Here is a 12,341-nt window from a genome sequence, read left to right as displayed (position 1 = left end):
TTTCAAGCTGATTCAGCAGTGCTGTCTCATTGTTTCCTGATATTCACTGAAAATACTTTAACTCCATGTTTGTATCAAACATCAACATATTCTGTTCCAAAAAAAATTACCTTTATACATTAATAAAAAAATGACTTTCATACTTGTTCTAGGTCAGTTTAGAAAAATGATGGTAGGGGGGTTCTTTCTGGCAGCCTTGAAATGTGATTGTGCCAGGAAGTACCCTGGAAATTTTAGCCTTTGTCTTGCAATTCCCCTAGCAAAAAGTAGTGGGGCCCTGTGTCTAGTACCTCATAACTACTTATCTGAAAGTTAAGATCATCTTAAGAACTGTGCTTGTCTTATGTCTTTTGGAGTAAGACTTGGTAATATTCCTACTATGCTGCATACTGTTCTCCTTGCTGGAGACAAAGCTGTATCTAGGGACCTACAGTGCAAAGCTCTCTTGCTTCATATATTCTGTGGATCTCTGCTTTCTGAACTTCTGCTGCTACATAATGTTTCTTCCTTCAGTCACCAGACCATAATCCATCAGGAAGAGGATCTGACATGACAACGAAAAGCCATGCTTCTACTAAGATACCTCCTCCATGATATCATAAATCAGTAATAGGAAAATTATGAGCTGAAAGTAGACCAGGTAACGTTGGTGACTAGTCCTTTGCCTTCTTTTGGTTACAACTTCCACTGTTCAGTTCCACATTAATCTCTGATATATACAAGCACAAGATAGATTTAATGTATAGCGCAGTACAGGATATAAATCCTGTTTAATAATATTAATAATGGAAGTATGGACTAGTACTTCACAAGGCTCATTTACATTTTAGACCTTTAAAGAAAGATGGGTTTTCACTTTTCTGTACTGGAGGATAAGCAAAGACAACGGAACAGGAAAAGAAATTAAACAAGCAAGTTCTCCTTTGAAAATGCTCCACCATGGGATACCTGGCAAGATCAGTGAGGGCATACAAGCATGCAATTGTTTCCCAATGTTCATTGCCACCATGATCTGCTGGATAAAATAAAATGAATTATGTGTCTGTAGACTTTGATTTTGTTTGTTTTAATATTTACCATAGTGCTAGTTTGACCTTCACATCCAGTGAAAACAAATGGCAAAAGGTTTTTCCAGAACCTGCAACATATGTGTTTCTATATTTTGCATGATGGGTTTGTTGTCCTCAGTGACTTACTGATTCCAGCAGCTGAAAGTAAGGATTTTAAAAAAAAAGTAATAACTGTGACCTTTTCAGATGTGTAAGATTCTTCTTGTGCTTTAAAAACATGTCACTAACAATCAAAGTGACAGACAAGCATGGAGTTCTTTTACACCTTTACATTTGCTTGAGTATTTTGTTCCACAAAACAATCTTTTTTTTTTTCAAGACTCCCATCACAAAGGTCTTGTAATAAAATAGGGTATTATGCATGAAAAATGTGTAAACTCGAAACATTCTTGTTTCCTATAGCAACTAGTAAGCTTTCAGCAGTAATTTCCATTGTCATGGTTTCTATGTACACCATGGACTTATGCATGAAAAATAAACTTTTAATCCATAAGTCTAATAGTGTGAATGACAGGGGTGTTAAGTACTAAACCCAAAATGGTATGTATAGCCTAATGTTTTTTTCTAGTTTTGCACAAAACAAAGAAAGATTAGAACCCCTGGAATTTGTATTGCTGGCTGTGTACTATAGGGAAATTCATCCAGTTTGTCCTGGTGATTATTGTCACCAAGACAGAAAGTAATAAGAAATCTAAAAAGTTAGGTTTTTTTTTAGCTCCACAGCAAGTGATGGCAAATCACCCAATGGTATGCAGGCAGCAATCCAATACATAAATAATTATAGATTTTGATTGTTCCCTACTCTATTTCTTAAAAGAAAAAGGCAAACACATGTTAACACAAATTGTACAGGACACTGATCTCAGTATTCAGACACTAGGTCCAAATAACAACAGCAATGCACAATGAATCCATACAGCTTATTCAAAATTTAAAAACTGGACAGTCAGATTAGTGAAAACTGATTTCTGATTGCTGGTGCAGGATTCTGATACCTGAATACTAAAATAGAATGGTCTGGTGGTTTGCTGTTCTAACATAATTCAAGTTTTCCATTATCCAAAAGACTTTATCTTTAGGATCTACCAGTCATTTAACGCAAAGTTTAACCAGAATCAAGTGCTTTGCAAATCAATTAAGCTTCCCTTTAATTGCCATTATTGTATATTTATGCAGTGCTGGTAAGCTTCGTAAAACTTGCTCCATACGGAATAAAATGTGTGCCAAATGCAAGTCACAGTTATTTGGGCTGCTGCTGGCAAATTATGTAGTGAGCAGACCTCACATTTCCAATCTGTTAAAACATCTGTTGAAAGTGTGTGACATCTAGTTTTAGGAAGCCGCTTATCTTGTACTTAAACGACCCTGTGTGGCCCCCAGGGAGACAAGGACCTCTGAGCTCGGAGGGCTCTATCCGAGGAATCACACTTTGTCCTTACTAATGGCTGCTGCCTGGGGAATAGGAAGACACGAATCTGGCTGGGGCAGAAAACCATTTCTGAGAATTTAGACTTATGGGGCTATGAAGAGTTAATTCTTGGTATAGGTTTAGGTATACAACACAACACTTATATTACCCTAAGTCTTATAAAAAAAAGTGTGCGGAGGAAAAATAGCGATCAGCAGTCCATTTAACAGAATAAATACTGTCCTGTATCATTTATTACATTATCCTATTGTTCATTCGTATAATAGAAATGTCAATAGTTGTTATGGCTCAAAAATCATCAGAATAGGGAAAGTTGCATAAGTGCCAGTGTGCGCACAGGTAGCTGCTTATCATCAGGGCTGATTTATAACTTTCACTTTGTATGGGCTTCCTAAATGCCAATTAGCTCCCCTCACTCCTATCTCCTACTGATACAGCTACTGTTTAATCACTTTACCCTCCAGTTAAATAGTTAAGAACAGTAAATAATAATCAGCCAAGGCGTTTCTGTACTGTAGTCTCCAGAGCGCAGCAAGGCACAGCACTGGGTACAAGAAGTGACAAATGTTAGCAAAAAAAGTTTTTGCAATAGGCAGGAACTTATTAAACAGATAGGAGCACTGCAAATTCTTTCTAGTCGTTCTCGATTCTTAATAAAGTTTAAGGATCTATATAGGAAAATCCTGCATAGTGTTAATATTTACCATTTATAGGGTCATTGCACCCATACTTGATTATTTAATTATAGATGACGCCTGGAAGGGTAAACCAGCCACAGCTATACTTTAAGATTAGGTTCCCTTTTATCTGGGAGTTTTTAGTGTACTGGAACCTTTTCTTTGCACTCTCCATTAAATAAATATATGTGTGCATTAGAGTAGGACCTCTTCCCAATAGCCACATCAGGTTCAGCCAGATAAAGAGTTTATACAAAAATGTATAAGAAGCTGTTAGGGTTAGCTTTCTAGCACCTCAGTAAAAATGAAATATTTATGTGGACACTTCAAGCCTTGGTAAACACAGTCTGAACCAAACATTTAAAAAAAATAAAAAAACAAAATTAAACAAAAAATGTAAATATAAAATTACCATGAATATTATTTAAGTAGAGAGCATGGTGTGTCAGTGGCAAAACACATAACAGGGGACTTCAAAATTGTGTTTTAACAGTTTATTTATATACAAAATAACACAGTGAGACTCCACATTGTGATTGTCCTTAAAAATGCAGTAGGCAGTAAATAAATAGTTTTAGTAAAAGGCAGTCAGGAAATGTAGTTTGGGGTTATTGGGGAACCCCACACATTGTCACTTGGAGATGAGAACAAAGGGCTGTGGTACACCTGTCCTTACAGGCCTGCTACTTTGTTTGGCAAATATGTACTACAGTGGCTTTGCAGGCGTAGGAAGCAAAAGTCTTTTATTTAAGGCAGTGTAAAATTGAGTCTCATACAAGCTGCAAGTCAATCTGTGTTCTCATATAAAATCAAGGCAGTGATCAAAGATTTTAGGCAGCAAATATAAGAGGTGCAAAACAAAGGACTACAATCAAAACTGCACTGGCATTAATTGCACTTAGAACCCAACAGAAATAAATACTGTTAAAATAGGCTATTTTTTCATAGAAAAAAATCATATATATCTACACACACACTCTCTCATGTAAACAAATGAAGGCCCCTTTATGGTACTGGCAGCAGAGATAAAACCCAATCAGTGGATTAAAAAGATCACTCTGGGATACACAGGCAGTATCAGTATCATGGCTGAAAGGGTCTTCATAGGTCCTCATGACCAAGTGCAAATGGCTCTGTAAACTCCCAAGAAATGACCCCATATCCATGTAGTCTATTCAGATTGTTTGGGGACCCAAGTGAATTTCCAGCCTCCTTCTCCATCTCTGCGAACGAAAGCTTGTCCATTGGAGAAACTGTGGGTCTTCACATTGCAATGAGGGTTTAAGGAGGTAGAGAAGGCAACTTCTGTTTTATTTGGAGACACCTCTGGAGTATAGCATATAGGTGAACCAAATGGACTAACTGGCTCACTTCTTGGCAGGGGTGTAGAACTTGAGGATGAGGGGGAGTAGTTTGACATATAGGGAGAGCCTAGACTGCTCCCATTTTGGCTGTGCACCGGTGTCATATGGACTGTACTGTATCCAGAAGAGGGAGAGTCCTGTACACTTCCATACTCTGCTGCACCCATGCTGGTAATGAGCTCTTTATGCATGGCATTGTAGTTAGCTGATGCTGAATCATCAATGGTGTTGACATCTTTGAGTCCCAGGGTCTGCAGCACCCAGGATTCTACAGTAGAACTGGATTGTCCTTCACAGGCAGTTAAGTCATTGTAAAGGTTTCTTTTGGCCTTTTTGGCTGAGGTCTCAGGAGAGGCAAGGCTGCTAACCCTGGCTTTTCTCTTTAGTGGAGCACTAATGCCATGCTGGGACAGCAGTTTCTGTGGGGAAAAAAAAAATAGTTTACAATAAGAACAATTACTACAGTGCACTTATGTCAGAAATCAGAAAATGGAAATTATGAACACTTATAAGTCCCCAATATCCAATCATTCCTGAAGGAACCAGCTATCCTACATAGAAATGTATCTCTTGTATAAAATTCTATACATAAAACTCCAAACTAGAAACCTTGCTAAGCTTTTCTCATCAGCACTCATCATTATACTGTAGAAAAATGATGGATTGCTATTTGCAGAACTTTACTTAAACTTTCAAAAAAATATCTCTAAGATTTAAGGCAAGTCACCTACATCTTTAAATAGTCCAGGTTATCTGTAGAACAATCAGGACAATGCAAATTCTGCTGTAAGTGCTAAGAATCCCCGGGTTTCCTATACTTACAAGTGAAAGGGCAGCAGTTTGTGTTATCTAATCGTTCTGAACTCAGTGCAGAGGTATGGCATGCTTTAATAGAAGTCAGGAGCACAGATTAGCGTGTGACATTCCTGCAGTCAGTCTCATTCTAATCCTGCATGCAGTGGATGAAGAGTTAACGCCGTGGGGGATCTTGCACAGGTACAGGTGTAATTTGCAAACACACTGCTGACTGGCGACACAATGGAGATCACTTAATAGCCGATCACAGCCAAAGTAAGGCATGCAGTCATTGTTAACCCAAGGCTACTTTGTTCAGACTGACTTCACTAACCCAGGAAATCCTATCAGCATTGCAGAAAAGCCATACAAATGCAGTGTAAGTGTCAATGTGGCCCGTTAAAACTAGAGTTCCTGATCAGAAGATAAAATGGATTGCATGTTATCTACCATCGGTACAGCAGGGAAACATTAGGAAGACATACGTTCCTATTAGGGTTATCTCTGCAGCATCACACCAATTAGTTTAAGAAGATATATCCTCTAGGAAACTCTTGTATATAGATTAGAGATCTTTTGTTAAAGTGAAGATGAACATCATCATTACACACCTTGGTCTTTTCCTCTAAGCATTTCACAAAAGCAGAGTTTAAGTACTGCTTTAACTTATTGTTCTCTTCGTGTAATCGTGCCAGCTCTTCTTCCCTCTGGACCAAAGTATCTTGTAGCTGTGGAATAGAAATGGATACATATTCATTTTTTGTTGATCCGTGCACTTGTTTTATTAAATGATCGTTATTAGATTTAATCTATTATTTTTGAATCAGATTTTAAATATTTACCTGTTTGTTTGTGATCATTTGAGAAGACAGTTGATCCTCCCATACATAATCATCTTGTTGTGTGCACCCAACATTGTACATGTGCCCTGAAAACAAGTAAAAACGTATAGATTAATATAAAAGTGTATTCACTAACCAGTGATGTACATCTAGTAACAATTATTGCATTGATAGCTTAAAATGACAGATAAATGATGGTAAAAGGAAAAGTTAATAGGAATATAGAAGATATATAAGTGAAAGACATCTACAGCAAAGAAGTGTACAGTTGGCAAGGTTTCCTTATGGATGGTGAGTGCAGTGGGCTAATAGTCATAGATTGCACAGCATCATCTGTGGTTAGAAAGTGGACTTACCATGGGATTGTGGGTTCTGGTTGCTTGATGTGTTGTCCAGGAGACCAGAAGCCCAGAAAGAACCCCAAGTATCCTTGGAAACATCAACACTGGCAGCTGACGATGAGGAAAAGTATGGGCAATCATAGCTCTGACCCCCTGCAAAGTACTGGTCTTGGCAAGCCAGAATGGAGTTCTGTAAAAGTGACACAGGAGGAGGACTGGGTTAGATATGGCAGGAACAGACTTTTTGTGTCTCAACAAAAGCAACACTCTTTGGGGAGGTAAAGCTAGCTTCTCTCCAGGAGGACACTGTCTATTGAGGAGATATTGTGCTGCTGGAAATGAAGGCTAAGCTATGTGAATGGGATTCAGATCAGCTGACAGTTCACTTCCACACCATGCAGGCACACTGCAAGCCAAAAATACACACACAGCTTCAGTCTCACTGATAGAAGCTAAAATACAATGTATCAAAGTACAAATCACTGGAGGAATCATTGAAACAGCACAATACAATGTATCAAGGTACAAATCACTGGAGGAATTATTGTAACAACACATGATACAGTGTAATAAAAGTACCAATCACTGGAGGAATCATTGTAACAACACATGATACAGTGTAATAAAAGTACCAATCACTGGAGGAATCATTGTAACAACACATGATACAGTGTAATAAAAGTACCAATCACTGGAGGAATCATTGTAACAACACATAATACAGTGTAATAAAAGTACAAATCACTGGAGGAATCATTGTAATAACACATAATGTTACAATAACTCCAATCTGCTCCCCTAAAACTGAACTCCAATCAGCAGACCAATGCAGAACGATCTCTGCGCTCAGGTTCAGGTAACTTGAGCACACAAAAATCACAGGATTAAAAAGTTCGCAGCAAGTACACCTTTCTAAATACACATCAGATCTGCTTAACTTTTAAATCCAGAAGGAAATGACTTCCATTATAAAATCCTCCAGAGAAGTGCTGGAATAGCAATCCACAGAAGAGAGAACTCCCTATGCACAGTGAGGAGCTCTCCAGTCACTTACCATCTTGTTGCTGGAATGGAGATATTAGCAGACACGTTTTCATTAAAGCCCCACTGAGTAATAAATGGGACTGAGGGAAGGCATTTAAGAGGCAGTCCTGGTCTAAAGGAGCTCTAGGAACGCCCCCGGCTCTCTGTAAAGGCTCCAATCTCATTTGATACCAAACTGTCAAAACTGTGACATCAGCAAACACCTAATTATGCTCAATTCAAAGCCCTGCACGCCCACATATTCACAATAAAGTTGAAGTCTACCTTAAAGGAGACTTATGCTAATACACCCCCCCCCCTAATGTTTTATATCTCATTAGCATTATTAGCCCTAATAAAGCATTTGTTTAATCAAATCAAAATGTATCCATACAATATGATGATGAGCATTATTAAAGATGGAGTAATGATGATGTAAAAATAATTGCCACCAGATTTCTCCAATCACCAGGACTACTACTTGCCAGCATGTACAATGCCCACATTATACAGGATGAATGATAAGACTAAAAATCTAAACTCTATAAACTGATAAAACTAAAACTTGTATTAGAATATAATACCACATGGTTTAGGATGCTGAAAGAATTGTGATCAAAGCCCGGACGTTGTATAATGGGCATGGAATGCCAGTCATATCTCATTAGAAGTTGTGTATGATCTATGGGCTGCTCCACCCCTACTACTGTCTGCTATGTAGCATGCAAACAGCCATCAAGTAACCTGACCTGCCTAATATTAACAACCTGTGGACAGTGCTAGCTAATGAGGGAAGACAGAGGATGGCATATGGATATGTTATTTTATTTCACCCAAGAGGACACTTTATTCTGTTAACCCATTACGAAGTCTCAATGACTCGTTAATAGGACAAATTGCATCCATTCTCTCGTTACAAACATATTTTTTACCATTTCTAGGAAGTGTAAATTATGACCCCAGAGAAATGAATGTGTAGACACCCTTATTGTTTCATGTAGGTGCACACTCCATCTTCCATGGTGCCTTCCCCCCAGGTATCATATAATGGCTAACAATCTCCCATGTCTTCAGAAGGCTAGCAATACAAAGAGTAAGCACGTGGCTAGAGATAACACAAATGATCCCATTATGCAAATGTATCCCATGTAATTGTGTTAAAAAGCATGCGCAATCCAGTCAGGCACAGCTTTCCAGAATGTTGGTTAGCTTGTTTAGTTTTGTTCTTGTTTAAAATGCAATACTTGGTCTCATTAAATATTTTTATTAATCAAAGATTTTATTGATACAGAAGTAACGAGATATACTTCTCAGAATGTACAAAATGTGGCAGATCCCTTTTCAAAATGACATTTTTTGCAGTTACTAAAGTTACTATGAAAAGGCATATTATTAGATAAAGTAAATGAAAGTAAAGCACGTAGCAGGCAAGGAGGTGCTATTTGTCCAGGATAGAAGGGAAATTATCAACAACGATATGATATCTGAGGGTGATGTATGTGCTTTTGGCTGTGTCTGAATTCTCTGCCAAGGATGTAGGATATGGATATTAGGCAGATTGGCTATATGTGAGTCTTTAGCCAGAGTATGCTGGGCATGGGTTTAGGCTGTCATGATAATTGGGGTTCAGCACTGGGTTGACTGTATCTGAATTTCCTGCCAAGGATGAAGGATGTGGGTATAGACAACTACAATCATAGGTATCTGTGCTGGGCTTGGCTATATCTGGGTCTTTGGTCAGAGTATGCTGGGTAGAGATATAGGCTATCATGATAATTGGAGTTCAGTATTAGGTTTGCCTGTATCTCTGCCAATGATGTAGGATCCCATGACCATGGAAATTAGCGCTGGGCTTGGCCATATGTGAGTCTTTGGTCAGAGTATGCTGGGTAAGGGATATAGGCTGTCATGATAATATATAATACATGATAATATAATAGGATATGGGTATAGACAGCCATGACCATGGTCAATAGCGTTGGACTAGGCTATATTTGAGTCCTAGTTCATAGCATGTTGGACCTGGGTATAGACCAGAGGAGTTCTGTGCTAAGATTGAATAGGTCCTGGAAACCAAATGATGTAGGGAATAAAATAGACTGTTGTCACCATAAGGACCTATGCTGTCTACTGTACATGATGAGTAAAACCAATTAACAAGGTATAGACAGTTAAAGCATTCTTAAGCTCTGACTATAGCTCTTCTAATTCCTACTAAATCATGCTGAACACATTTATCCTGATATACCAAACATTATCTCCCGATCTTAGAAGTTTAGCTTTAGCAGTCTGCAGAAACTTGTATTTTTTCAATACACAGCTTGGCAGTCTCTAATAGGCAACAATTGTTTTGGTATGATGATCAATGGAACTCTACAGCTATTGTAGAACTACAAGTGTCAGCAAGCATTGGTAATGTGAAGCTAAAACAAGCCCAATAACACGAGTGATCCTACAATACTAACATCCCTCACAGTGTGTCCCTATGTGGCTTATCATCATTCAAGGTAATGGGCATTGCATACTGCACAAACGATCCACAAGCCTTTACCAAACATCCTTTCCAAGCTGTCAGCATAGCCATTGGCACGTGGCAAATTGGCAATTACACAGCTACCAGCAGTGATAAATAGATGAATGCTCTATACAGCAAATGGATGTCATGCGAAGCTGTGTTATTGCACATAGTATTTGTAAATCTGGAGTTCTGGGGAACCCTTGACTGGCTCATACATGTAGATTAGCTGACATGAATGGAATTAAGCAGATTTATTCCTAGTAGTGGCTATCCTTCCACAGCAGTAGGGATGGCACTGTGCAGACAGAATGGCTCCTCAAGCCTCTTTTCACAATCCAGCTCTACAGACAATGCAATGCACTGCTGTGACCTTCCTATTCCAAAGCCTATTAAAAACTGTGTTACCTTTTATCACTTCATTAAATCAAACCCCATAGTTCATGTAAGGTAAACTTTGGATATCAATTTAATTTTTTATTTTTACCAATGATTAATGAATTAATATATTTTACATATTTTCTAAAATTTTTAACATTAGAGCATGTTTGATAACCAACTATTACAATATATGTTACAAAACAACATAAAGTACAATTGCCATAAACAAATATAGTAACATACTATACAAAAAGACTACACAATAACGAGGCTAATGAACTTCATGATTGCCCTCTGCACTGCCTAGGTAAATAAAACTGATAGTTTTGCATGACTTGAGGAGCCACAATAAATGGCTGCCCATACACTTGGCAACTCTGAAGGTTTTATTCAGATTTTACCACAGCATCCTGTCGCCAACAATATTTTTGTGGATAGTGACCAAAAGTACTAAATTTCAATTCCAAGAAGTAGTTTTCCAGTTGATTTCTATGCCAGCTTTGAACATTTGCTGATTTAAAAATCAGTTGACAGATTGTTGTGTTTGAAAACTACAAAACTGCCAACAAAATGGCCAAGCATATGGCCATTATAAGGAAGATTATGCATGTGGCAATTCCATAGAGTGACAAACCTTACAGTTCCATTTTTGTGGACATCTCAGATCAATCAAACACATAAAATATCAGGAAAACAGAGATGGAGGATGCCCTGACTACACACACTGGGAGAATACAATTACTTTAAAATTGTTGCAGTTTTTGCTTTTTTGTTCCATTTAATATAAACCCTTTAATGAACCCTAGTGAAGCTGTCAATGTATTGCTTAGTAATGGTCACCTATATGGATAGCTTAGGGTGTCCTTAGACAAAGAAGGGGAATACTCTGGTTTTGCTGTTAGGAGCAAGATCAAATTGCTATCTGGAGTTTGGGAAACCTTGGTTGGCATTGCTCTGGCCAACTGTTCTGTGGTTCTCTTCTTATGAGAGAATTATTTCATCGTCATTTGGCTATGGGTTATTAGAGACTGTCATAAACATACCATTTTAATAACAATCAGTTCCAGTTGTTGTTTGAGTACCATAAAAAACAAAAAGAAATAAAAAAGTGTGACTTGCCATACTGCTGCCATACTCCTTTCTGCCAGTAGGCGGCAGCTCTTTCCAGAAAGGCAGTGTTGTGCTCTATAAAATCGCACAACAGGTTATAGACCGCTTCATTTCCTTTTTAAATTTTACTATGGTGGGTGGCTGTGATAATACAGTAATTATATGCTTTAGGAAGCTGCTTCAGTTGAATATTTCCTTATCTTACAGGAAAAGGTTGCGCATACCTCCCAACATTCGTCAAATAGTGACAAAGAGGCAGGAATGCTCTTGACACGCCACGGCAATAGATGGGGATGGCCATGTGGACGGGGTAATGTTAAATTTTCTTTTAAAAAACAAAGAAAACATTTTAATATTTTTAAAAGGTAGGTTCATTTTATGTTAGTTAGAAAGAATGAGAAATTCAGCAGGTACATTGCTGCATACTCTTTTATTAGGCTGCAGCAATTTACCCACTGATTACCTCATCCTTTCTGCTTGACATCTAAAGCACCTTCCTTTTAAAATGGTTATAAACTATGTTTTGTTTTTTTTGTTTTTTTGTTTTTTTTTTTATGAATAAACTTGTGCTACATCTCTGTTTGGAGCTTACTCTAGATTTGTCATTATTAAAGCGTACCTAAACTCAGAATTTTCACTTTAAATAAAAGAGTAGAGAACCCTTCAGGCATGTGCAGAGAAGGAGGAAAATTTGACGATCTCACGCATGCGCAGTGAGATCGGCAATTTTTTTTTTCATCCTACGTCACCTGATCTTGCGTTGGGTCGGGTGACGTAGGACAAAGAACCCGGAG

At 38.0% G+C, this 12,341-nt stretch overlaps 1 protein-coding gene across 1 annotated transcript; it reads right to left on the bottom strand.

Annotated features, from left to right (window-relative positions):
• Positions 1–3,665: 3,665 nt before the first annotated feature.
• GMNC (geminin coiled-coil domain containing) lies at positions 3,666–11,848 on the bottom strand. The gene is made up of 5 exons (XM_072410165.1): positions 11,772–11,848; positions 6,534–6,733; positions 6,178–6,263; positions 5,947–6,063; positions 3,666–4,959 (listed from the first exon to the last, which is right to left on the bottom strand). The coding sequence occupies exons 1-5, from the start codon at positions 11,846–11,848 to the stop codon at positions 4,348–4,350; spliced, it is 1,092 nt and encodes a 363-aa protein (XP_072266266.1). The 3' UTR covers positions 3,666–4,347.
• Positions 11,849–12,341: the final 493 nt, after the last annotated feature.

The sequence above is a fragment of the Pyxicephalus adspersus genome, chromosome 4 (genome assembly GCF_032062135.1).
Source record: "Pyxicephalus adspersus chromosome 4, UCB_Pads_2.0, whole genome shotgun sequence".
Taxonomy (NCBI): Eukaryota; Metazoa; Chordata; class Amphibia; order Anura; family Pyxicephalidae; genus Pyxicephalus; species Pyxicephalus adspersus.
The sequence above is the reverse complement of the archived record's forward strand: the minus strand, read 5'-3'. Positions and strand labels throughout refer to the sequence as shown.

Bases quoted from the DNA above. Each gene is read 5' to 3' on its own strand.
- GMNC (XM_072410165.1), bottom strand. From the start codon at position 11,848: ATGGCCATCCCCATCTATTGCCGTGGCGTGTCAAGAGCATTCCTGCCT. The intron at 6,264-6,533 runs GTAAGTCCACTT...ACTTGTTTTCAG, and splicing joins CCAGAACCCACAATCCCATG to GGCACATGTACAATGTTGGG. The intron at 6,064-6,177 runs GTAAATATTTAA...TCTATTCCACAG, and splicing joins AAATGATCACAAACAAACAG to CTACAAGATACTTTGGTCCA.